The 27,539-nt window shown below is 40.7% G+C and overlaps 1 protein-coding gene across 1 annotated transcript; it reads left to right on the forward strand.

Annotated features, from left to right (window-relative positions):
* The first annotated feature begins 2,229 nt into the window (after positions 1 to 2,229).
* On the forward strand, positions 2,230 to 24,648 carry OPRK1 (opioid receptor kappa 1). The gene is made up of 4 exons (XM_010311167.2): positions 2,230 to 3,152; positions 3,648 to 3,974; positions 18,162 to 18,514; positions 23,147 to 24,648. Exons 2-4 carry the CDS (start codon positions 3,715 to 3,717, stop codon positions 23,677 to 23,679), a joined length of 1,146 nt encoding a protein of 381 aa, XP_010309469.1. The 5' UTR covers positions 2,230 to 3,152; positions 3,648 to 3,714; the 3' UTR covers positions 23,680 to 24,648.
* The last annotated feature ends 2,891 nt before the right edge of the window (positions 24,649 to 27,539 follow it).

Below are 27,539 nucleotides of genomic sequence, written 5' to 3' on the forward strand. Positions count from 1 at the left end.
GAATTTAATTAGGATTGTGAAAGAAAACACTTTACAGATGCAAAATTCCCAGTTTATGGTTGTCCTTCCACTTAAAAGTAGCAATATTTTGTAGTCGATCTGTGAATGAGGTGGAGAGTCCAGGAAAAGAAAAAAAAGGTAGTGTAAATGCACATGTATTGTAGTGCCTAGGTATTGGACAGCTGAATGTGGCATTTTTTTATCCTTGAGGGCTGGAATTCACAGCTTAAACAATGTCCCCTAAATATAGAATTTGATCTATAGTTTTGTATTTTTAATGAAAAAAGTCCAGGTGATTTCTGTTGTGTTTCCTGAAGTTCAGTGAGGTGGCTCTACAGTATTATAGTTAAAAAATTGGTGGGCATGTGAGCCACAGGTTTGTACCAACAGCGATGAGGAAAGTTGTAGCTGAGTGGTGAGATTGTGCTTTTATGCTGTCTCTCCTCCCTAAATCTTTTCTTGCTTTCCCTTGACAGAACAAGGTCTTTTGTCTACTGCGATCCCTCAGAGGGAACAGGGTCTTCCGGCATGGCTGTCTGGACAGGCTGGGCTAGGTGACCTGCAAACCCTTTCCTTCTCTCGTGGCTTCAGGAGACTCCTGGCCTTTTTCGCAGGACCATTGGGAAGGGCACAGAGGCACTGAGCAGTTACGTGTTGAAGGAGAGGAAGATGGGGATGGAGAGTGGTTCTCCCTCTGCCCTTGGTTTTTCTTTCGATGTCATTTTTCTTTCTCTATCATTGCAGGTGTTTCCAGTACCTGCGGCGAGACTAGTTACTGCTCATAAACCAGATATTAAAGTTTTCATCAAGTAAGGAAAGACAAGAAAGGAAAAGATTATTTTTAGCAGTTTATATGAATTTAATTTGACTTTCAGAAGAATAGCATTTCTTTAGCCCAAGTGCTTGCTTTCTACTGGTTGCAAAGGCCTCCAGCAACCAAGAGCCAGAGTTGAGCCTCCAACGTGGAGCACACATGGACAGAAAGCACCAGGCAACTTAAATGTTGTCTCTGGCTCACCCTATAATTTGCAGTGTTGTGATCAAACTGCACCTCATTCCAGTCTGATGTAGTTACAATGCACGCTCCATTAAGGGTCAGTGACCACAGCTGTGAGCACATGGTTTTTGTGCTAAGATCACTGGAGAGTTTCAGCACAGAATTTAGCTAGAGAAAGAGTAGCTTACTGTCCAGCCACTGATGCTTGAAAAAACTTTGAGTCTCTCTTATTCTTACTATATCATCTGTGCTTTAGATTTATGCAGAGCAATAACAGACTTTCCTTTCCCATATAGAAGTTTCTGATCCACCTGTAGCAACTGCAGGGTGACGAACTGTTGCTCCTTTCTCCCTCACTTCAGCCTAACTCTTAGAATCCATTTTATTGATTATTTTGCAGCTGTATATGCTCAAATTCAAGGTGCTTATCCAAACAAAATGACTGCTCACAAGAGATGAATGATCAATGAGTGCTAAAATATTGCTACCTTAACAGCTCTCCTGTATATTTTAATTTCAGAATGTGGAGAAGTCTGAAGAAAATATTAACAAGAAGTTGAAAATTGCCAAGGAAAACCATATATGAGAAGAAGTAGCAGTACCAATTGCCTTCAGTACATTTGCAAAAGCCCATGTGTTGCAGAGGATAAAAACAGGATGGAGGGTACATTTTATGTTAGGATTGCAATTTTTTACATCTTCATTAGGGGTGAAACTTTTAGACAGCTCTATACAGGTGATAGTGAGCAGATGCTGATGTTCTGGAGAAAGCGCTGACCACAGTCAAAGCCATCACCACATTTGCACAAGCGTCTGCCTTTGAGAGAGGGAATTCTGTGCCTTTCAAACCTCCTTCATGACTTTTGACTCTTCAGCTGACATAATTTCTTATGTTGATTATAGGTTTAGAAAGGAAATATATTTTAGAAATAGAAACTGCAGCCTGGCCACACTCAACAAGAGGACTACAAACTAAAGTTTCAGCATTAGAAGAGAATGAAGGAAACCCACAATCGCTTTTCCGGCTATCTAGGCTTCACCAAATGCCCAGGGAGGCACGACCATCTGCTGTTCCTCGCAGAGACCTGCTTTCCTGCTGCATGCTTGGAGATGCAGCCAGCCTGGCTGTTCCCCACCTCTTCCAAGGGAGAGGGAACAACTCAAGGTCTTGCCTCACCTCTCCAATTTGCCATTTAGAAGAACTCCTGGTTGGGATTTCAAGGTCTGTTTGCAAATTAAGGGATATCCTGAACACAGATTGGTGTGTTCCCAGTCCTTGCTTGATGGAGTATATTAGGAATAAGCTCCAAGGGATGTGATTTCTGCACACACCATCTCTCCATCCCTGGCTGCAGCTGGAGCCTGGGGAGAGCAGAGCTCCAGCAGTGCTACAGGGAATTCTTGGCTTCTCACACAGTGTGGGGCAGCTTGAATAAACTAAGGACAGTAATCGAGGTGCCTCTCTCTGCTTCGGTAGCCAGCTTCTGACTTTCCTCCAAGTTGCAGATATAAAGGAACGGGCTCACAGCCACTCAGTGAGAAGTGTTTTGGATGCACATGTGAAGCTGAGGCACAAAAGAGCTGATGGACCAGGCAAGCCATCTAAACTGAAAATTCCTGGTTTATTCAGCATCTGTAAAAGCATGTGGGATTCAACAAGGCAGAGAGGATCATTGCTTGAGGCCTGGGAGTGCAAAGGGAATGAGGAAAGAAAACTCAGAAAAGCATATTAAAAATCACCATTCATTCATTGCGGAATGTATTTTTTGCTTTTCTTTTAATTTATCTGCCTCTCAGTGTTTAGACAGAAGTCATGTGAGCTTCTGAGCTGCAGGGACAGAGACAGAGGAGAACGTGTGCATCAGTGCAGAGTGCTGCTGGAGCCCTGGCAGAGCGAGAGGGAGGCAGAGGGAGCCTGAGAGGGAAAAGGAGAAGTGGTGGGAGCTGGAACAGCAGCAACTGCTGCTACCACGTCGCAGCTCACACCTGAGAATCGGCTCCGCTGCCAGCACGCCTCTCCAAAGGCGCAGATGCCTCAGGTTCAAAAGTCCTAAAAGGTCGGTGGTACTTCCAGGAGCCAAGCGGAGCTGCTTTATTTTTTTCTTTTCCTGCGAAGAACATCTGTTTGAGGACTCCTTTTCCTGGACTGAAAGAGGTATTTTGTGTCATTAATGTGTCTCTTCTTTGAAAGCAGGTATGGGATTTGGAAAAAAATAACTCAGAGCAGGATGTCAAAGCAGATGTGCAGAGAGGTTTCTCTCTCTCCCCCTCTTTATAGTAGAGCTTAGGCAGTAAGGACCCCCTGTCATTAGGATACTGTTTGACTTAAAATATGGAGGATGGGAGAGACAGGGTTAAAGTGTGGAGGTGGATCTGAGCTGTTTCCCATCTGATTTGTTTCTCTGTGGAGTCTCTGAAAGTGGAGGAAAACTTTCCTTGTGCACCTGGATGCACAGCATTTACCCATTACATGGTGAGATGTAAATCTTGTAATTATTTAATATGAATGTGGTTTGCTTAAATCTCTGCTTGGCAAATTACAGTTCCCATCGCAGCAGAGTTCCCCTTAACATGTACAAATTTTGGAGGTCTTAAAGTCCAGTGGCTGTGATAGCACTTCTGTTTCTTTCCCTCTGTTCCCTCTTTCCAGCATTCTCGCCACCTGCTGTCTGCACTCTCCTCCCGGTCTCCCTCCTGCCTGTGGGGGCTGTGCCCCTATGGATGCCCCCGTGCAGATTTTCCGGGAGGAGCCGGACTCCACCTGCTCCCCGGGGCCCTGTCGTCCCCCCAGCACCAGCAGCAGCTGGATCCTGGGCTGGGCGGACTACGACAGCAACGCCACCGGGGCCTTCACGGACGCCCAGCACAACCACACCAGCATCTCCCCCGCCATCCCCATCATCATCACTGCTGTCTACTCGGTGGTCTTCGTTGTCGGCTTGGTGGGAAACTCTCTGGTCATGTTTGTCATCATAAGGTAAGGGGCTTTGGAGTACCTGGTGGAAGAGGTGCAAATGGCCATCCCTAAATTTGGCAGTGGAGGGAGGGGGTTAGTTTATGGAAGCTCTCTGGGAGTCCTTACTTGAGGAGCTGGAAGAAAGTAACTGGAACGACCCAAACCTTTTCAGTCCCAGCGTTTGCCTGGACGTGCAGTTAGAGGCAGAAGGGAGAAGCTGTTTAAAAGTGATAAAACCTGCAGCCTGCGGGGAAGGCGCTCTGTGCCCCGGAGCTGCGTTCATCGGGTGCCCTCTAGGGATGAGAGGCTGCTCGCATCCGAGGGAAAGCTCAAGCGGCAGAAAGAAACTTCTGCAAGGCAGCTTTTTTCCTCTGTGAGGAGTCCCCGAGGAATGGCTTATGTGCCTAGTCGTGTGGACATTACTGTCTTGTCACCCAGTAGCTCGTTTAACAAGGTGGGAATAAAAGGAAACGATAAAGATATGTGGAAATGCTTAATGTAAGGCAAGGGATGTTGTTTCTCTGTCTAGTGGTGTTTAACTCCAGTTGTTGGTGTTGGACTGAAGAAAGCAAAGCAGATGCTGAAATATCTTTCCTATTGTTTTTCAGGAAACAGGAGAAAGCTGGGTATCTGCGTTAGGCAGTTTTTCATATTAAAGCACCTAGTGAAATGCACCAATACTTGCACTTGCACTTAAACTTGTGTATTGGTGTATATTTTAGCTTGCACTATGATTTCTCTCTTTTTGTCCTTTACCTTTGCAATTTATAAAAATGTTTGAACAGTGCAGATCAGCAGGGCGATAATGAGCAACCAAGGGGACTGAAATCATGTAACTTTTTGGACTCTTGTTCCACAGTCCATTTGAATCCTGCAAAAAATTCTGAAAAAAAAATTGTGCAGTATTCACTGATCAAGTGAAACCAGCTTGTACACAGAAAAAAAAAAAGGAGGTATTGGAAGGGATCTTGTTAGTAAAGCATGCATGATAAGGGTCAAGCAATTGCAGGATGGTGAAATAACTGTCAGAGTTGATATAGGGGGAAGTTAACTAGAAGCACTGAAGTTATTGATGAGGTACTTTACGAAAGATGAGTCATAACCAGGTAAATATTCTTGAATAATGGAGATAAAATTCCCTTTAATAGTCAGTGCAATAAATAAAGATGCCTGTGGTCAATGGAGAAACTGGTTTGCTCCAGCTTTGTGATGCTGTTATTTTTATACCCCCTCCATGCCCTTTTGCCCTTCATTCAGAGTAGAGATTTCATTTCTTTTTGTATTTCTCTTGCAAGAAGAGACACTCCATACTTGACACACACAGAGCTGCAAAGGCAGAGATTTTTCTAAGCCATCAGTTGCTAATAATGACAGTGGATTAACTGGCGTGTGCAGTGGAAATAAATTCAACTTAGCCAGAATCTAAAAGTTAGTGTGTATGGATTATACTGGTGCATATGTATTTTCTTTTTTCTCTCCTTCGGTTACCCTCCTAAGATTACTTTTGTGAGGGTCTAGCTAGCTATGGCTCGCTCTCCTACCAGTTCCTACATTAGCCTTTTGCTTCAGTTTCCTCTTGGTCCATCTCTTGATTACGTGATCAAAAAAAAAAAAAAAAAAAAAAAAAGAATGGCAAAATGCCTGTTGGGTTTTTTTTCTTCTTTTTTTTTTTTTTTTTTCAGTATGCCCCTCTCCTAGGTTTTCTCTGTGGCAAATGCTTTAAACACTGCTAGAATCATTAGCTGAAGTGCATGTATACACACATCTACAGTTTCAAACATTTCTTATGATTTTGAAATATTCTAAATGTTCATGTAAGAGGTATTTTTTTTTCATTTTTGTCCTAAGCTCTCATCTCCCTCTCTTTTTCCCTCACATCCATTCTCTGCATGACTGCATCTCAAAATGGGTTTTTCATGACCCATTAAAAAATGTAACTTGCAGTGATGTCCTTTGGTGTGGAAAGCCAAGGTGTGTGTGAAGTTTGTGAAAGAACGTGGCAAGAGAGAGGGGAATCATGTCCTCCAGCCATCCCATGTTGCCTCTTGTCCAGCTGCCACAACTCTAAAGGAGGATGGGAACACACTGTGGCTCTTCTTTATCCTCCAGCTGCGCACAGGTTTGTGTGAGGCCCCTCGTTGCTGTTTCTCATCTCTCTGAATTCCAGATCTTCTCTCTTCCTCCTAACTCCTTCTAGACCAGCAGGCAATGCAGGCCTGGCTCTCCTCCCTTTGCTATTTTAACCAACACCTGATGCTGTTAGAAAAGTTCAGTTGTAAGGGACCTACAATGATCATCTAGTCCAACTGCCTGACCACTTCAAGGCTGACACCAAGTCATCTTTTGGGTGACACAAACAAGACCTCTTTTGTTCTGAGACTCTCAGTGAAACTGTTGAAGCGTTAATGCTGTGGTAGATTCAGGAGACTCCAAACAGTCCTGAGATGCCTCAGAAGCAGGCTCAAATTCATCCATAAGCTGTGGTGTAGGCAGGCCTTGGCCTATTCCTTGCTTTGATATGTCCACAGGGGCAGTTTTGCTACTTCTTCACAAGAGCTGCTGAAGAATCTCGTGGAGACCAGTGAGTCAGCATCTCAGCAGCCTGCATGCAGAGTACTGGGTGTCCAAAATCTCCTTCAGGTGTGGTGGGGTGTGTTTCTGCTGAGAAGGAAAACCCTCTCAGAGTTCCCTCAGAGGGAAAACCCACAGGAGAACAGCACTTTGACAGCATCCATGAGCTCCTGAAGGAAAAGTAGCAGAGTTTGGTACAGCTCCTGTAAACAGAGATTTGTGTTGAAGGCAGAGTGGGAATGGTACTTTAGTACGGTGGTGGCAGCATGGCCTGTTAAACCATGTCTCAGGAGACCTGGATTCTTCTTTTGGTTTTCCTACCAGGCTTCAACACTCTCTCCTGTCCTGAGAAGGTCACTTCATGGCCCTGTGACTTGGTTTTCTCATGCATAAAATGAAGATACTGGTATTCACTGTCTTAAACACACAGCAACTGTTAGATTTAAAAGCCAAAGCCCAATCACTAAAAATCCTAAAAGAGCAAGACCAGGGCTATTGTAAGCACCCTCAGACCCCTTAGGCACATGGACAGTGGTTATTTTTAATGTGCAGAAAGAGGTCTGTAATAGGTTTGCAGTGCATCCCGCACTCTTTGCAGGCCTGGTGCAGTCGGCTCTCACGGTGTGGATGGTTTGCAGGAACTCTCCCCGTGTTCGCGTCAGCTGTGAGGGACGTGTACCAGCCCCAGGGCGTCTGCTGTCAGGCCAGCAGCTGGCCGGGTGGGCTGACAGTACCTTGCTCACTCCAAGCCGCGGCACATGGGATGTAACAGTCTCCTGCGGCCGCTGCTTTTCTTGGGGAGAGAGTGAGAGAGAAAGGGGGTATTGTGTTGCCTCTTGCACTGGTGGGAAATGCAGGTACTGTGTGGGAAGCACAGTCCTCCCTCTATGGAGGAGGACAGGAGGCATGGAATGGGTTTGTAGAAACCAGGTGAAATTATCTGACCTCACCTGAATAAAGTTACACAGCTATGTGTGTCTTGGCATGATCAGAGACTGTCTCAATCTCAAACCTTTTCTTTTGAGATCAGCTGTACCTCTGAGGTCTTAGAAGGTATCTCTGGAAGTGAAATAGTTGGCTGAAGTTGATAAATAAGACTAGTCCTTGGAAGCAAAGTCTTTTTCCTCCCTTCCTCCTCCTTCCTGACTTTATTTCTCTAAAATTTAGTGCTGATTTTAAAGAAAACGGTGCTTTCTTGTGTCAGCTGGAAGGGAAGAAAAGTCCCCTGACTAAGGTTACAACTTTAACTATGAATTCACTCTCATCAAAACCATAAATTAACTCTGGTAAAAACTCTGAGAGATGCTGTCTCTTACCCCCCCTCCCCCGCCCCCAAATTCACTTTTTCTAGGTGCCTTACCTCCATTATACCTGAAGTCATTTACTGAGAGCAGTTGCCATCATCAGGATCTTAAATAGCCTATCTTGTGTTTCTTTTAAAATTATCTTTCAAGCTTCCAGTGAACTGAATAATTTTCTACATTCAGAAACACTTTTAATAAGAGGCTGTGTCACAGATATGTAGATTCATTCCCAAGGGAAAAGAGAAAGCTTGTATTCCTCTGCTTAGTCTTATGTTGAAGAAAAAATACAACTAGTAATACATTTTTATTCTTAAATTCATCGAACCGAATAGCATCTTATGTAACAGGAGGTGTCTGTTAAGAAATGTCATATAAAATAAACTCCTTTCCAGATTGTTTTTAAATCTTCTCCATCATTCATTCCAAATGAGAATGAAAATATAAAAAAAAGTATCAAAAATTAAATTGATTCAATATAGTGGTTTAAATGAATATTAGATTTTGATAATATCAAAAGATTACTTGTTAATTTGCTCTAAATTATTTTTCCAATTTTATTAATTTATATTTGGAAATAATATTGTTCTGAAATGAAAAATGAAGCTCCAGAAGAGTCAACCTGACTGAATTACCTGTTCCCTATTACTTGCAATTGGTATGATTTCATTCTTTTATGAAATCATGGGTTTGGCTGGTAAAACTAAATGCCTAGCTGTATTATACTTTGTGAAGTTTGTAGCTCTTTGCCTTTTTTTACCTGATCCAACATCTGACACCTTACTATTATCAGTACACAGGTATCAAATGGATTGGTAGTAATTCATCGCAGGACCTCAGAGCACCTGGCCTCACCTCACTGAATGAAGGTAGTTTTGGTGGGTTCTGCAGGGTTTGGTCAAACTTGGTAGAATTTTCATCACAAATTTGAAGACTGACCACTACCAACAGCTTTTACAGATGGTACAAAGACCAGGGTAGCAGGAAACACAGAAGAGGACAGATTTATAAAAAAATATGGGTAGTTTGACAAGTCACTTAAACAAAATTTGAATTTTCTAATATGTTTAATACCCTGCTAGATAATAAATAAGTGAGACCTGGGGTTTCTAAGCAGACAAGAAACTCAACACTAGTTCCCAATATGACGCTGTGATAAGAAGAGCAGACACTGAAAAAGCAGAGAGAGAGCAGAAGAAAGGGTTGGAGAGAATATTTCCTAGAGACAGTATTAGAGAGCCTATATAGTGAGTAATCTGTTTGGCTTCTGAAACATAATTTGGTATCCATCCAGACACTTCCGCTGGGCTAGCAGCCAGGTAGTCATTTATTTCAGAGAAAGGCGTAACTGGAATCAATGTCTGAAAGCAAGACAAATTATGGGGAGCCATTTTGAACTGTTAGAAGTGAAAACTTACAAGAACTTTCTGGTTTGGCTGCTGACGAGGCAGAAAGCTTGAGATAGCGTGCCTGTCCTCAGCCAGGAGAGTGGTGGGGAAGCTCATGCTCCTGGCCAAAGTGTGGGGAGGGAGTAGAGCGTGGGGATGGTGTTGGGGGGTGCAGCCTGGTTAAGCCCTTCTGGTGAAGAGGACAGAGCAAGGGAAGAGTGAGGATCCTTTATTTGATTTTTTCCTAACAGAGGATTTTGAATTTGCTGAAAGGGTATTGTGGCAGGAAATTCTTAACGTGGTGACTTTGGATGGCATGGGATGCACTGAGTGAGGGAAGATAATCTTCCTGGCTTGCTACTCTCACTGTCTAGTTAAACTGTGATTAGTTTGTCCCTTAAGTGAAATTCTCTGAAACAGATGAGTTCCCAAGGATAGTTTTGATTTCAGTTACTTATTGCTTTCTAAAGGAAAAGCATTCAGAAAAAAACTTTCATAAACTCTACTTCTAGGAAGTTTACTTCATGTCTCTGTTTTGGTCCTCCCATCTGTAAGAATCAGGCAATTCTTACAAAGTGTGAACCCCGTGCTCTTCTCCTCAAGGAAGACCTTGTGCTTTGTTTATTATTATCCTCTTGTGGGGAGTTTGAGAGGCATGAGGAAGTGGCAGTATGAATGTCATTTTGTGTGCTGACAGACGTGAGTGCACAAACTGAATTAGCTGTGGGGAACGGGTGTGTACAGATGGAACGAGGACATGGAAAAAGGAGTGTCTGACCATGCTAGCATTCTGCAAAATACAAAAAAGAATGTAAATAAAGAATATGTAAAGGCGCACAGCTTTTCTGTGCTCCTATTGGGAAGTTTGCGTGCTAGCCTGTGTATCATCTTTGAAACATTTCTTTCTCCTCAAGCCAGAGGTTTCAGCTCTCATTAGATTCACCTTCTAATCTCTAGGGAAGTGAAAATTAATTCTAGGCAGTTTGCTATTTTCAGTTTCGAGACATTATTTATGACGAAACCTCTGTATTCTCTGCATAAGTATGAAAGTCTAACACGATTTACTTCAGTGCATGAGTTTCCACTAATACATGGCAAGAACATGTGCAGAACTTTTCTGTTTCCTCTGCTTATCACACCGGTCCATCTATGCAACACACAGTGCTCTGCCTGCCTGTTCATCTCTGCTCTAAAGTCATTGCTATTCATCATTATGAGCGAATATCTGGGGTTCCCAAACTTAGCTACCCTGCACCTGGAGAACAGAGGATTTTATATTTGCTGACTGAATGCATAGCTAAATCCACTTCCCACTGCGTTGTAGGTAGCCTAGCCACTGTGGCTACCATAAGACAACTGGGAAAGCCCTCCTTGAGTAGTGACAGATGGGAATCTGCATGGTAGACAAGCTATTCAGTGTTCATTTTGGACAAGCTATTCAGTGTTCATTTAGTGTTCACACCCAGAAAAATTTTTATACCCCGCTGCTGGCTGCTGGCCAGCATCAGGACTTACTCTTTCAGAATGACTGGTTTGTTAAAGTGTGCAGGAGAATAATATTTTCACCATGGAAGCTATCAGCTGTACTGTTCAGTTGATCGTATCTTAAAGTTTCCTGCATTTCACTTGTATCATCTCCTTTGGAAAAGCATGCGTTCAGGTGGTTTGTGCTGTGGGCTTCTCTGAGGCAGGTGAGGAAAACAGATGAATGGATAGAGCCCAGAGAAAGCCTCCCACCTGCCTCCTGTGAGGGCCTGATGACTTTTCCCTGAGCTGGCTCACTACTGATGTATGCATTTGTTGCCCTACCACATAATTCTGTCCTTGTTCTAGAGTGAGGTCCCTAGTCTCCCATTCAACTTTATTACAGGAGTGCTGACCAGAGATTCAGGTCTCCACACATCCAAGTGTGTTGTTGTCCTATAAAAGACTCCCAACAGTGGCAGTTATTACTCATCCCTGTGGCAAAATGGAGACCAGGTGCCTGGTTTTGAGAACAAGAGTGATGCTCACACCCCAAGACCCCTGCATGAGAGATTTCTGAGTTCTTTCCTTATTTCTATCCTGCAGAAACATCTATGGGAAGCAATTTTTCAATAACATTTGGCTGCTTCCAACCAAATTCTGCATACATAGCTACCTATTTCCTACTAAGGAAGGTAAGACTCTAAAAGATCTTCTGGTGGAGCTGCTATCTCTGTCCCCTTGAGCAATGAGATTTGTTATCTTTGCCAGGCAATCTCTGTCCTACTCACTTTCCTCTCCCACAAACACATAGGAAGCACTTTGATCTGCTAAGGCAGCTCATGCCCTTCATGAAATGATAATAATAAAAAAATCCTTCTAAGAGAGAAGGACAATGAGAAAGGTGGATGTTAACAGAGACAGAGACTCAGCAGTCAGCAGGCCAATGTACCTATGACGGGCTCTGTAAAACCCTGGGAACTCCCTATAGCATGACTGGTCACTGGAAAACATCTGCAGCAGCATAGTTTCTCAAGAGACGGAGTCAGCTGCTTGACGAGGTCTAGATTCATCTTACTTGCCAACAGAGTTCAAAAACTCAGGTACATAGTCTAAACTAATTGTCTAGGCTCTCTAATAATAATATTAGACATACTGGTTTTGGATAAAGTACCTATTTTGTAAAATTCTGCATTCTTACTGTTTCAGTATAAGCCACAGTAAATCACAGCATCTTGACATTTCTGTGAGCTCCCCTAGCAAAATCATGGAAGCGCAAATTTCACAGTATTGCTGTTTCCAACATTAAGCATATTTCTTCAAAAAGAGGCTCTTAAGCTCACATAAAAATATATGTAGATTTGAACTTAACTTCTATAATTCAGAAGCTGGTTCTTTAGCTCAAGAAGGAAAGCTTCCACATCTAATCTAAATTTGCAAGATCTTGTTCAGGCTCAGTTTACGGCCAGTTCAGAGGAGGAATGGTAGTGGTAGATTTTAAGGATTTTAATGATACCTTCTGACATTCACTTAGATTATGCTCCCTGAGGGGAGAACAAAAGACAAGATCATACTTTTCTTCTTTAAGCCGATTAAAAATAGGTACCCACAGGCGCTTATTAATAAAGAGAATTCCACTTTAGGATATTATTTTGTAGGCAACATGTATAATTTTTTGTCGACTCCTAAGAATTTTGATATTAAAGACAGGCAACTTTTAGATGTGTGCAGTAACAAAATTTGCCTTTATTTAAAGTGTTTTCCGAGGTCCTAACCCCTGCTAAATTCTGGCTGTCGTTCAAAATGTGGTAATAACATATAACCCAATCTGAACATGCAAACTGCAGCAAATTGATTTTTTGCATTCGTTAAATGACCTCAGTCTTAGTTTCATAATGGCATAAGCCTTTTATATTGACTTAAAAAGATCCAGGAGATAGCTGAGCTGTCCTTTTGACATGGCATGTGTTTGGAACAGATCCTCCTGAGTTGTTTTTTTGGGTTTTTCTGTTGGCCTTTGGGTTTTGTTTTATTTTTTCCCCTGTTCTGACGCAGTATGATATTGAGTGTGCCCTGAATATAGCCTTGAGATTTAGAGCTTTCCTGACTAAGATTTTCAGCTGCTTGATCTCCATATACTTCATCCAGAGGAACCTAGTGGAACAGAGCCTGCATCCTGCTGATAGGTGTTTTTGCAATTTGCTTTTAGATATGCTTTAGCTTTCATTTTCATTCACTGACTCAGGTATCTGCCAAAAATATGTGTTGTTATACCTCATTGTATTTCATGCTTTTGTACCTTCACTCTGCTATTGGAGAAGGTTGTTATAGCATGTTAGTCTTGCTCCCCTCCCCATTCTTTACTTCATACTGCAGGGAACATTCCAGCATATTACACTTACATGAAAAAAATATGACCAGAGCCTCCTTCTCAACTTTTATTAGCTTTACTAATGTTACGGTGTAGCTTAGAATCACACTCTTCTCCTCTGCTTGAGATAATAACAACTTTAAGGGGCTCTACTAGCAGATTTAGTAATGCATTTTGATTTTTTTCTGAAAGCATACCAACTTCTTAAAAGCACGCTTCCTTCTTCTGTTACCACAATTTCATTGATAAGCTTCGGCTGGAGGTGTGATTTCTTCCTATTTCCTGTCTTAAAAAAATGTGCAAAGTAAATTCTACTCCAGAAGGAAAAGTACAGTAACAATGAGTCAGCTCAGTAATAGGGGAAATTTTCTAAGGGTCAGACTAAAGTCAGTCTCAAAGAACTTTTGGAAAGTGGACTTAGCGTAAGTTGTGATAGTTTTGTGAATTTTACTTTTGACATGTAAGTAGACATCATTTAAATCTTGCTCCTTAAAAACTCCCATCATATATCCATCAAAAAAATACATCTAAACCAAAGTTTTATTTTTCATCTTGACTATTTTTCTGCAGGGTTTCCACGTATCTTCCAGTTATTTAAAGTCTACAGAGGCTTGAGGCCTGCTTATAGCTTGACAAGCAGTCTCAAGATCCACCAGATAGCTTAAGTCATCAGAGGTTTTTCTGCCTCTTGAAATTAGATTCTAGCACCTGATTTAAGTGAGGGACCTTCCATTCCTAGGTAGTATTAGAAAAGCTGTAATCTTATTAGGAAATCCCAGTATTTAACAAACCGTTTTCTAGACACAGGATTTCCCACAAACAGTTTATACAACAATGGTTTGTAAATATTTTAACGGTCTTTGAAAGTTGTATCTCAAAGACACTAAGAAAATGTTTGCCATTAATTCTCACTGTGCCATCTATGCTGTAGTTATGTCCAGGTTTCCCCTATCTGTTCTGCCAGACCAAGTAAAGCAGATAGCAGTATTTTTTCCTTAAATGAAATTCAGGTATTTGATCAATAACTCTAATTTTGCAAAAGAAGACAAGATTCCCTTACTTGATCACTGTTTTGACCTTGTTCAAGTGCAGATTTGGGCGAATGGAGACTATGGGGGGACAAACCCAAACCATGTAAAATATTGCCTCCTATATTTTGGTGCAATAGAATGAGTTGTAGAAAAGCAGTTAAATCCTTCATCTCATATTTGAGTCAAGACTCTATCAGGGTCCACTTCAAAGTGTCTGACAGCAACAGCAGTCGCTCCAGTACTTTAACTGGACTTTTGATTAAGCCTGCAACCACATATCTTCAGAGGCATGTAGGCATTTAATAATTTTTAGGTGTTTAATTAAAAACATTGAAAGGAATTTGGATGATTGAATCAAGATTCTCAAAGGCATTTATGAATTTTATTAACTTCTAAATGAATGTATGATTTAATCTATATTGCCTAACAACTTTAAAGCCCAAAATCTCATTTACACGGAAGCCGATGCTTTCAGGTGAAAGCAATCAAGCTCTTTACATTACTAGCGTGAGATCAATGAGTTTTAAGGTTGCATCAGTAAAACGTGCTTGGACTTAGCATTGCTGAGGTTAACCAGTGCAGCCTTCATCCCCGAGTTAGGTACGCATGATCCCTCTGCAGTGCCTGGGAGAACTGATTGCCTAAATTTAATAAAGTACTTATTGGAGCATTATTTATTGGTCTCCTGCTGCCTTCTTCAAAGTCTGGCAGAAAAGGGGCCAGGTGCCTACTCTGGCTCAGAGTGAGTGGTGCAAGGAGACATCTGTGGTCTGTGAACTGGGGTGGATTTGGGCAAGGCCAGCTAGTCATGGGACCGCCAGCCTGGTGAGCAGTGGGGAAGCACGAGATGCACACCAGGTAAGGTTATCAAAGCTGGGATTGCTTTGTGCATATGTGCCCCTGCAATGAGCTAAAGCTTTCACAGAGCTTTATGGGAGGAATGGCATGCTGTGGGTTTTTCTTTTCCCCGTTATATTTTCACTCCATATATAGCTTTGATTTGTTTACATTGGAAGCTGTCTAAAGGCTGACATTGGGATGACTCTATATTTCTTGCTACTTGTGAATGACAAGACATCCTTCCTGTTGGATCAATCAAAGTGAGGAAAATTAATTTTCTTATATGTGTATGTATTGCATAGTCCAAAAAATCAAAATTGCTCACTTGACATGTATAACATAAGCAGTGCATGCCTGATGTTGCAGCTTCAAAAATTTTAATTTTGAAGTTACCTAAAAACCTAGTTCTATTTTACAGAGGGTCTTTCATATTCTGCCACTGGAAGGATAGGGGCACGAGGGAAAAAGGTACTGGGAAAATATGGTATATATGGTCACAGTGTCACACACAAACAATAATTTAATTAAGGTGCAAGGAACAGGGAATGCCAGATATTAAGTCTGTCAGATACTTGATTTTTCAAGGCTAATAAAATCCTCTTAGTTATTTTTTACTACTTTTCTGGACTTTAAGGAAAAAAGGTCATACTAATTCTGTATGTGAAAGTGAACTTTCCCTATCCAAATCCTTGGGGAAGTTTTTAAAGATCTACAGAAGTAAGGATACAGAAGAACTATTAGTTGCTTCACCTCTGCTTGTTACAGGCCATTGCATTTCATTTAAATATTCCTGTATTGAGTCTGGTAACTTATATTTGACTGAAGCACACCCTTTGCAAAGCAGCAGACATTGATTTGGAGACATCAAAAGATGGAAAAATTACTCCTTTCTTGTGTAATTTGTTCTCAGTAATAATCACCTTAGCTGTTAGGAAAAATCCATCATTGTTTCTAAGCTGAGTTTGTCTGGCTTTTACTTTTGCGTATTTGTCCTTGTTACGCTTTTCTTTGCAGTCTGAAAGAGCTCTTCAGTACCTGCTATTTTCTCCCTGTGGAGGTCTTCAGACACTGTAATCAAGTCACCTCTCGGTGTTCTTTTTGATAAACTAAATGTGCTGAGCTCTTTAAGTTACTCACAGTAAGAATTTTCTCCAGGCCTTTCACTTATTTTTGTGGCGCTTTTTATGCATCTTTTCCAACTTCTCATAGTCTTTTTTTCCAATTTGAACAAGATGATTCCAAATATGATCAGTGATGTCCATAGACGTAAAATCACCTTTCTACTACTCTTTTTCAGACATTTAGTGGAAATTAGTCCATTTTAGCACAGATTTGCAGTCTGAGTGTTTTTGTTCAGGCTTACAGCTGAAGATGCACTCAAAGCTGCTTTTTTATTTTTTTATTTTTTTTTTACTATTTTTTATTTTATTTTTTTGTTTTACCAGGAGGAGAGTTCCTGGTCTGTTAACATGTCTTATATTTGTTTCTCCTAACTATATCCTCTCATGTTTGTGTTTGAGCAGTGCCTTACAGGCTGTAATGTGACCCTCAGGACAGATTGCCTCCTCTGCTGGAGGGCCTGTTGGGGACATTGATCTGGGAGGGGGCAGAAGCCCAGCTCTGAGTGCTGGGTGCCTCCTCACTCTGCCTTTGATCTCGGAGAAGTTCAAACTGGGGCAGAGGGAGTGCAGACCATGGGGGTCATGCCATCAGTGTAGAGCTTTTGTTGCTGCTTCCTTTTAGCTGTCTTTGCTCAGAGATTTCTAACGTTTCACCGGCTAATGGCTTTGTTCAAGATGTGAGCCGGGGCATGGTACCTGGGTGAGAAGGGTTTACTTTCTTTACCCTTGCAGTTCTCTTTTCTGTGCTTCGAATCAGCATTTGTTTTCATTTTCTCAATAAGTTGTAATGAGAGCATTTTAGAAAAACTGGTGCTATTTTTAACGTTTCATGTTGATCATAAAATGACATCTCTGCCCATATTTTAATTAATAGCTAATTTACAAATTTTGGGTACATTTTGTCAACACTGCTCAAATTTTTTTTAAAATTATTTTTTATTTTACAAATCAAAGTTTTAAAGGCAAATAGACACATTGCCCTACATGTTCATTAGCTAAACTGAATCTTACATTTCCACTGTAAATTATTAATGACACACAGCAAAAATCTAGCCAGATGTGTTTCTGTCTGTGTTACATGTGCACATTCTAGTTTGGGCACATATTCAAAATATGAGGCTGAAACAATTTTGAGAACGAAAATCTGTCATTGAATCTGATGATAATAAATTAACAGCGATGAGCAAAAGGAACTGGTTGGGGGGCAGCATTTTGGAAAGGAGAGTCAGGTATATCCCTATGCTGACAGGCTCTCCTTCATCCTTTGTGTCCATAACAGAGCTGGAAGCAGTCCTCCACACCCTGGGGCACAGGGTGTCCCCCCCCAAAACAGTCATCGGGGCAGAACAAAGCAGGGTACCATTTAAAAAAAACAGATCCTATTCTTCTGTGTAGGCTGAGGTTCTTACTAGCTGGACAAAACAAGTGCTTCATTCTGATGAAATTAAAGGATGCGGAAAAAATATTGCTATGATCATTTTTCTCCCCACTGTGGTATCCTACTTAAAAACTAATCATCTTTTACACTAGCAGTCACAAAAGAGAGGACCGGGAAAAGCTGATGATAAGAAAGGAGGAGAAATTGGAAATGAAGGAGCAAGGAAAGGAGATGACTAAAACCTGCATAAGCTGGCATTGTTGTAGTGATTCAAGGAAGAGAAAGTACCATACAAGAGGCAATCGGGCCTGGCAGACGTAACAGTTAACATGGACCCTTTCTGGAGAATGGAGAACTGTTCCTTCCACAAATCCAGAAGCTCGCAATCACAGTTAGCTATTAGACAAGGAAACATAAAACATTTTGAACACTTGCAAATGTAACAATGATATTGTCTTGTAGAGGGATTTGAGAAGATAGAATTGAAACCAGCATTTGACTAATTAGATAAAAATGTGTTCATATACCTGGTTTTGCCTGCGATTAATAGGTCTAACTGCTAATGCAGGTGTTGAGAGAATGAGTTAAATGTGTTCACTATTATGCCAAGGGTCTTGCATTTGTGTGCACTTCTGTCAGGAAAAACTCCAACTATGGTAAAGCCTGACTGATAAACTGTTACACATCTGAATGTGCATAATCATATTTTGAAAGATTAAATCCTTACTTTTTTTGTTCTTCAGGTACACAAAGATGAAGACAGCAACCAACATCTATATTTTCAATCTGGCTATGGCAGATGCGTTAGTTACCACGACTATGCCTTTCCAAAGCACTGAGTACCTGATGAACTCTTGGCCCTTTGGTGATGTGCTGTGTAAAATAGTTATTTCGATTGACTATTATAACATGTTTACCAGCATATTCACACTGACCATGATGAGCGTTGATCGATACATTGCAGTGTGTCACCCTGTGAAGGCTCTGGACTTCCGTACACCTCTCAAGGCGAAGATCATCAACATCTGTATCTGGCTGTTGTCCTCATCTGTTGGTATATCTGCGATAGTTCTTGGAGGTACCAAAGTCAGGGAAGGTGAGTGTGAGCATTCAAAGTTCAGTCTTTTTGTTTCTCAAATGACATAAAATGTAGCTTTGAATACTGATTAAACCTGATTGATTCCTTCTTCAAAAGGCATGTCTAAATTTCTGACATTTTAAACTATATTGTGGAACATTACAGTATGACATATAAATCATGTAAGCTCAGATGCCCTGGCCAACTAAAAGAACAAAATGCACTTTGAAGCATTGTCTGTGCTAGAATGAGACCATCAAAAACAGCTAGCAGACAGGAGGGGAAAATAATCAGGAGTTTGATCACCTTGGACAGATCAAAGATCAGTTTAGGAAGAAACTTGAAATGTGGGCTTAAGGTGCTTTTTGTAGGTGTTGTGAGAGTAGTTCTGATGAAGTTCCAAGAGCAGAAACTAGACTGCTTGTCATTAGCATTAATATTAAAATTATCATTAGTATTAAGACTTGGGAGCTTATTATCAACAGCCATTTCACAGAACTTGAAGGCATGGTAAAGAAAGGAAAAGTCAGTAGTACCTGGAGACAGAAAATCAAGCTAAATTGTATATGACAGTACCTCAAATTCTTGTTTAAAAAGGCATGGACATGTATATGGAGACTTGGAAAAGCTGAGAATAAGGATCAGCAGAGGAACTGGGAATACAGACCATGGCAAGGAAGCAACTACAAGAACATGAAGTCAATGAGATCCATGTGCAGATCACCTGTAGGCTCTGCTTGAAATTTATAATCCATGAAGGACTGTGGATTTAGCCCCTATAACTGCAGACTCATTACCAAAACTTATGGGGTTAATCTTATTTTGAAATCCTCCTTGAGCAAGAAAGGGGAGAAGCATTCTCGCACACATATACTTCATACCCATAGGCATGACTCTGGTGCAGGAGCACCTCAGTGTCTCTAAAAGGCTTGAGACCTCTAATGATGTCCTTGGGTTGGGGCCATCCTGTTAGTGAATGACTCGATAAAATACAAGACATGCATATTTATTTGGTGGTAGTCATGTTTGACATATAAATAATCTTTTGAAAAATGATTAATAATTTCCTGAATTAACAACTTTTTTATTAGAAAGGTTTTGCTCCTCCCAAGAGGAATGGCAAACTTACATAAGGACACTGTTTTATGTGGCAGAGACAATAAATGCTGTGTGTTAAACTGTTTGGCGTAGATCAGTGCAAACAAAACATTTCACTAACAGCTGCTCAAGGGCTGATTGATTTGGCTGAAGATGTATAGATTTTGTTCTTGCTATTGGTCTTCTGGTGGGTAGGTGACAGGAGAGTTCTCTGGAAACTCTTCTTTCAACCCATTGGGGGATCAAGTGTCCTGGTCTGCTGTGCTGTAACTCTTCTACCCAGTAAAGTTTTGACAGGCTCTATAAAGCAATGTCTAGCTCCGAGAACATTAACTTCCAGGCATCTTCATTTGGGAAGAACAATTGTCTTGCTATATATGAGATCCTGAAGGCCATGGGATGCTGTTTTGTTGGAGCGTGCTTAACTAGCAGAATATTTCTGTCATTCACTGTAAGCATCACATTTAGATCACAGCGCTGCTCTGAGGCCAGCAATGATTAAGTGCCCTTTCCACGCCACGTGGTAGGCAGCTTGTTGTTTTCTCCTGAAACAGAGACTGGTCATACACAGCTCAGCTGGGCCCAAATGAGATTGGAAATTATTGGCAAATGCTTGTCAGCCCCTGCTGTTCAGCTCTGCTTGTCTGATCTAAGGTCTCTCTTGGGCATTTATTGCCAATTATCTTGTCCGGTGTGTTCATGAATTGCACTGACAAATGCTGAAGGGGAAAAGCAAGGATCCTCCCTTTGCCTGACAGCCGGAGCTCAGGACTGAAACTTTACGTCATGTTGGTCAGAATAGCTGTTGTTTATATGCTACAGGGCCTCTGTTGGATTCAGATTTAAACGAGAACTGGACATCAAATGGAAAGCAATTCTATTTAAAGTTCCCACCCCATGCTCAGTTAGTCCCGTTTGTTCTCACAGTTCAGGATTGCTCCCAGTGGTGTCCTTCTGGATACATTTTCCCTGCAGAATAAATTCTACATCTGTGTAAATATTCCCTCCCTGGCTTTAATAAGGCCTTTCTTGCTGAAGAATTGTTCACTTAAAAAAAATAATAAAATTAGAGGTATAATTAGTATTCCCAGTAATAGTATGAAGACTCCATTTGAGTACAGAGGAATATGGATGCCTGAACATGACATAATTAATAATGTATCTAACAGAAATATATTACTTTTGTCAAGATTAAGATTATTCTTAAATGGTAGCTTATCAAACACATTTAAAATATATTTACACTAAAATACCATCTAGAATGCACTATTTTTCCTTAAATATATCAATGTGTTTGGAATTTTTGGCTTTCAGAGTGGAAAAGGTCAGTATGAAATCTTAAGTACTCAGTTTGTGACACTGTACTTAGTTCTGCATCTTTTCAGGCAACAAGAATAAAATACAAATTGGATTTTATTCTCTTCCAAGATTTCTAAAAATTATTATGACATTGTGCATTATGACAAGGATATCTGTTGATTGTTTGCCAGTTGTAAACTGGGAAAATGCAAATGGGTTCCATACAATTCATAGCATTATATATATCAAGTGAAACACATGAATATTAATGAATTCAAAATAAGATTTTCCATAGAAAGTAAACTGTAATGAGATGTAAGACAATCATTACATTTGTATTCGATAATTTGGAATTCTAAAATACCATTGTGAAACACAAATTATATTAAAATGGAGCAAGCGTGTCCTAATTATTTTGACAAATGTATGGAATTATGTCAGTAGCTCTGAAGAGGCAGTTTCCTCTGGGAGGGAGTTTCAGTGAGTAGCTGGATGTGGTCCGGAGCAGTCATCCCTGATCACATCTCATTTTTATCCAGAACTGCACATCTGGATGCAGCTTTACTAGTCTAGATATTATAGCTGCATCCTGATTTTATTGCTGCTGCTAGGCCATGATCTACTACAAATAACGGTAATAATCAACGTGAAAACTTCTTTGAAGATGATTGTTGACATTTCTAGAGTAAAATTAAGTAAAGGCAACTACACTTTAGCAAGATGACAGAGTGTCAAGACCCTGTTAAGTCATACTTGTGCTGTAAGCTTAGCATCCTCCATCAGGCTTGAAAGATATGTCTTTACCTTTTCAGCTTTCAGAGTCATCCATTGGTTGTTATATTATTTAAAATAAAACCTCAAAATATTTAGCTTTGATTTCAACTTTTTTATTTGAATGTTTTACTATTTAATATCACGCAGAACAGATTTCTGATATCTAACCATGGAAATATCTGTATGATAACATAATGACAATTTTCCCCCTAGCTGTTTTTCTAAACAAATTCTCTGCAATATCATTTTGATTTGTGAAGCATTTTGATAGTGGGGAAATATGGCTTGATGGAATTTTTCTGACTAATTCTGCTGGAGACAGATACAAAAAAGTGATGTGCAAGAGTGTATTGAATCATTCCACCCTTAGATCTGATTCAATAAAATCCAATACATAATAATTTGAAGAGGAATGACAAATTCAGTAGGGAAAATGAAAAAAAAAAAAAATGCAGTACTCACAAAGATAAAATCTAAGCTACAATTCAGAGTGAAAAATCCCTGTGTCACCTTGACTTGTCTTCAGTAGAGTTTAACTGCTGATAGTAGTTGTAAATTTACCCCTTCTCTTGCCTTGCCATTTATCTTGTTTCTTTGTTTTCCATATGGTTTATATGCTGGAAGGCTCCAATGAGGTCAGCAGATGAAACCTCAAATATTTAATTCCTCAGCAGCCTCTTATCAGATGGAATATTTCTAGGACATAAAATCAAGCGACAGCCTGTGACTCTGAATCCTGGCATGGGCAACCAGAAAGGGAGTGGACTGGTGTCAATGGCCCAGATCCTGCAGTCTCTGCGCAGGCTGCATTTTCGATGACATGATCTGCAAAAAGAATGGCTTCCATTTGACTCCACACACACATATGTTTTATTTGCTTTTATTTAGCTGAAAAGAAGTTGTTGCCAGGAAATAAGTTTTTCTGAATGCAAGCACTTGCGTGTATGCCATTTGCATGGAAGAAGGCAGGTGGGAAAAGATTATTACACAATTATCATATATTGGCAAAATCTTCCTATGATCAAAACCTCATTCGGCTCCCACCATTCATGATACCAAAAATCTGTCTCCACCCACAGACAAAAACATATGTAGTTTGATAATAATTATGAGATTTCTACTCCATTGAACATGGTACTCATTCTGGCTTTAAATCTCAATGAGATTCAAATGGAAACATCTTTACAAATTTTTATTTTTGTGCTCTGCATTTTTAGGTCCTCCCATGGGAAACAAATTTTATACAATGTTATGCATTTTAAAAAGCCCCTATCTCTCTAAGTAATTTCTAGACACAGCTGCATAAAACCAGTTTCAATGGCAATTAAAAGCTTTTCTTGGAGTGATTTAATGGTAACTCCATTTATTAGTATCACATTACATGATAATCACTTTTCCTAGCTTATGCTATGACAATTACGTTGTTTAGAATATCTAATAATAAAGCAATTTTCTTCTTCTTACTTCCTTCATTCCTAGATACTGCTAGTACTGAATGCTCCTTGCAATTCCCAGACAGAGATTACGTGTGGTGGGACATCTTCATGAAAATCTGTGTCTTTGTCTTTGCATTCGTTATTCCAGTTCTCATTATAATTGTTTGCTATACTCTGATGATCCTGCGCCTTAAAAGCGTACGGCTTCTCTCAGGGTCTCGAGAAAAAGATCGAAACCTACGCCGCATCACCAGGTTGGTTCTTGTGGTCGTGGCAGTTTTCATTATCTGTTGGACTCCTATTCACATTTTTGTGCTGGTTGAAGCGTTAGGGGATGTGTCGCACAGTACTGCTGCTATATCCAGCTATTACTTCTGTATCGCTTTGGGTTACACCAACAGCAGCCTCAATCCAATCCTTTACGCTTTTTTGGATGAAAACTTCAAGAGATGTTTCAAGGACTTCTGCTTCCCCTTTAAGATGAGGATGGACAGGCAGAGCACCAGCAGAGTCAGAAACACTGTGCAAGACCCAGCTTATATGAGGGAAGCAGATGGGACAAACAAACCTGTATGACTAGTCGTGGAAATGTCATCTTACTGTCCTCAAGAGAGAGAAGAGTCCAATGACCTAGGACTGACGCAGATTACCACTGCAGTTTGAACTAGACTCACCCAGACAGACGTTTCTGGAATACTTCAGAAATCCTAGCAGTTTGAACTAAAGCAATTTTATTATCGACAAACAAGAACCTCCTGAAAATAAGCTCAAATGAAAAGGACCTGGCTGATGGTCCGGTTTTTGCACCGTGTTTGCTGTACTTGAGCAGGTACTAATACACACTTTTGGGGAGGCAGGAGATAGTGTTGTACCAGCTGAAAGTTCTGGCTTTTCTCTTTACAACATGTAAGGTTACATTAAGCAACATTTGGTCATAGCACTGAGTTATGCCAGAAACTTTTGCCCCAACGGTGATTGCTTCTGAACTATGTAGTTTGACAACTTGTCATACTCTTTTACAGTGAAGAGTGTTGTTTAGGTTTCTGCAGAACCATGCAGAACCAGAACTATAATCAATATTGTCCTCAACTAATATATCTGTAACATTTGTCTGTGCTGTGGAAATCCAATTTAAGCATGATCAGCCTCCACACCAAAGTGATTTTATTGTGTCTGTGTATGGTAAAGCATTTTGGCATTTAAAAATATTCAGATTTAAGGAGAAATGGTAGTATATTTTTAGCACGTGTTTAGTTACCTGTGTGTAATGTTTTCTATGTATGATTTTCCAAGATGATTGTATATTTACTGATTGTGAATAATATAACATGCATTTTCAGAGTGTATTTTGAACAAGAGGCTGGAAAACTTCAAATACTTCACTTGTTACAAAACTGATGAAAAACCATGCCACATTCATTACATGAGGGGGAAATAATCACATTCCATTTTCAGTAAAGGGGACAAATGGACATACTTAAAAATGGCACTGTACTTGTTTTCCTGGACAATTTGTAAGCAGACTAAAATAAATATTTGAAGAATTAGAAACCAGTGAATTAGCACATGTATTAACTGGATTGATACAAAGGTAATGAAGATTAAATATACTGGATGCTTTAATGGCACTTGATTGCAAAATTTCCCATTTTATTGATGATGATACATTTTCCTTGATACAGTCCTATGAATTCAGTAAATTTCTCTGTTTTCCTGTGAAGATGGAGATGCTAAGGCACAGCTACACAAGTTACTGAAGGTAAGTTTATAGTAAAACTGAGCCTAACTTTCAGTCTGTAATCTTTTGTCTTCCTAATTGTTAGATATTACTACTCCCGCTTCTGCTGTTGCTGAAGTTTGGAGGAATGCTCTCATTATCTTCACTGGGAACAGATCTGGTCACCAGCTGTCTTCCTGGTCTACCCTCTTTTAAAGCCATTGCCCCTTGTTCTATGACTACATGCCCTTGTAAACAGTCCTGTAGGCCCCCTTCAGAAACTGGTAAGCTGCAATTAGATCTCCCCAGAGCCGCCTTTTCTCCAGGCTGAACAACCCCAACTCTCTCAGCCTGTCCTCGTAGGAGAGGTGCTCCAGCCCTCTGATCAGCTTCGTGGCCCTCCTCTGGACTCGCTCCAACAGCTCCATGTCTCTCCTGTACTGGGGCCCCCAGAGCTGGACGCAGTACTCCAGGTGGGGTCTCACAAGAGCGGAGTAGAGGGGCAGGGTCACCTCCCTCGACCTGCTGGTCACACCTCTTTTGATGCAGCCCAGGACACGGTTGGCTTTCTGGGCTGCAAGCGCACACTGCCGGCTCATGTTGAGCTTCTTGTCCACCAGCCCCCCAAGTCCTTCTCCTCAGGGCTGCTTTCAATCCATTCTCTGCCCAGCCTGTAGTCATGCTTGGGATTGCGCCGACCCACGTGCAGGACCTTGCACTTGGCCTTGTTGAACTTTGTGTGGTTCGCACAGGCACAGTTCTCCAGCCTGTCAAGGTCCCTCTGGATGGCATCCCTTCCCTCCAGTGTGTTGACCACGCAACTTGCAATACCAAACCAACCCTGAACAGTCAGAAGTGTTCACAGACTTTCAGTGGCGCTGTGGTGTTGAGCAGAGCTGTGAGATTAAGACCACGGAGTCTGGTACTCGAGAACTAGCTGCTCTAATCCAATTATCTTTGTTAATGAAAATATTCAAGGTAATCCATTCTGGACAAATCTGGCACTTTCTGATTGTTTCTGAATGATGAGTGAATAGCTGACCTCAGAATACTTGAGTTACCTGGGGAAATGAATGATGCTTACACAACTGAGTGAGTCTAACTTCCTATTCTGTCCCTCTCTTTTTTTATAGGCATACACCTTTCTAAATAAAGTTCTGACCTTTAAAAGGTCACAAAAAGGGAATGTTTAAGGTAAAAATTGACAGTCCAAGGTATTTGTCAAGTTAGGAGCAAATGAATGGTGAAAGAACTAAGCCCTAATGAATTATTTTCATTCCAAATAACCTATGTTCTTGGTTAATGATTTACTGTTTGCATATGTATATCTGTGTTTCAATAGAGTTATTACTCTATACCTTATGTGCAGTGCTCTGTATTGTAATGAAGAAACAATGTTCTTAATTTGTAAAAAGGAGATTTATAATATTTTTTTTTTGTGATTATGTCTTTAGTAAGGAGACCATCTTCCCTATCATAGTGGGAGGAAAATATGAGATCCTAGCAATTTTTCTGTGGTATGGAAATATTAGGCTTGAAAAGTGATATAAGAATGTGTTCTAAAGATTTATTTCTTTCATGGAACATTAACAGCTAAATTAGTCTGGATGCAGCAAAAAGGAGTCTTGGAGGTTTTCTTGTCAAATTAGGCAGCTTACCACACTTCATTGAACAACAAAGAAAAGTTGGCCAAGATTTTTTTTTATATCTGAGAAAGTATATTAAAAAATAATATTATGTTTTTGCTCACAGAATCTACTTCCAGATGATTAAATTCCCATTGTTTGTTCAGCAGTTCCCAGACCGGAATGACAACCAGGCAAAACGAATTATTGTCACAGGAACAGACACGGTGACTTTGGAAACCTGTATTTAAGCCTTGTAAACCACGTTGCTTTTGATGTAACTCCAGATGACTTGCCTTCTCTCTTGTGTAGCCATCTACCTCTGCGAGGCAACGAGAGGTGGAGGAAGGGCTGAGAGTTTCCTGGCCCAGCTGTTGTGGTGCTGGGTAGGGGATGTGGCAGCAGGGACAGGCTGTGCTCTCCCTCGGGTCATGGAGGAAGGCAACATGGGGCAGACACCAGCAGGCAGCCTGGGAATCAGCAGTGCTTGCTGCAGCCAGTCTCACCTCTTTTCCTTTTGGGAGGTTCCAAAAATTCGGTATTACAAAAGTGTGGTACGTGGTCATTTGGCCTGCTTGTGGGGTTAATTTCCAGGCAACTCGTGTGGAGATTAGGGTGTCACCTTCTGTGTTCCCTGCTTCCTTTCATTTAGAAATCTCTTGTATGCAGAGCATACCAGGCGTTCTGGTTCAGTGGTTTTGTTTCTGCTTTGGAGAGCAGAGCAAAAGAGCATTACCACGGAGTTGCTGAAGTTTGCAGATCAAGTATCTTCTCTGAAATCTAAGACTTTTGCAGCGTAGAGATATCAGATTAACTAGAGAGTGGAGGACTCTTTCAGTCTCTCCTCTCTCTTCACTGTAAGTTTAACTATCCTTAACATTTAAATACCCTACAGCTGCCACTAGACAAACCCTATAGTTAATTTTGTGTACTTGTTAATGCAGATTGCAAAAGAACAATGAGATATAAAAAATAATTAGAAACCTTATTCAAATCTCTCTGTTTGTGGGCATTTAACAGTCTACACATTTGTGTGTTAGAATTGCACCACAAAGAATAATAGTGGTTTTGGTTTTCTTTTTCTTAAAAGCTGG

This window comes from Balearica regulorum, chromosome 2 (genome assembly GCF_011004875.1).
Source record: "Balearica regulorum gibbericeps isolate bBalReg1 chromosome 2, bBalReg1.pri, whole genome shotgun sequence".
NCBI lineage: Eukaryota > Metazoa > Chordata > Aves > Gruiformes > Gruidae > Balearica > Balearica regulorum.

Excerpts from the sequence above, each read along its gene's own strand:
- OPRK1 (XM_010311167.2), top strand. The coding sequence starts at position 3,715 with ATGGATGCCCCCGTGCAGATTTTCCGGGAGGAGCCGGACTCCACCTGC. Across the intron at positions 3,975-18,161 it reads GTCATGTTTGTCATCATAAG|GTACACAAAGATGAAGACAG; the intron begins GTAAGGGGCTTT and ends TTTGTTCTTCAG. Across the intron at positions 18,515-23,146 it reads AGGTACCAAAGTCAGGGAAG|ATACTGCTAGTACTGAATGC; the intron begins GTGAGTGTGAGC and ends CTTCATTCCTAG.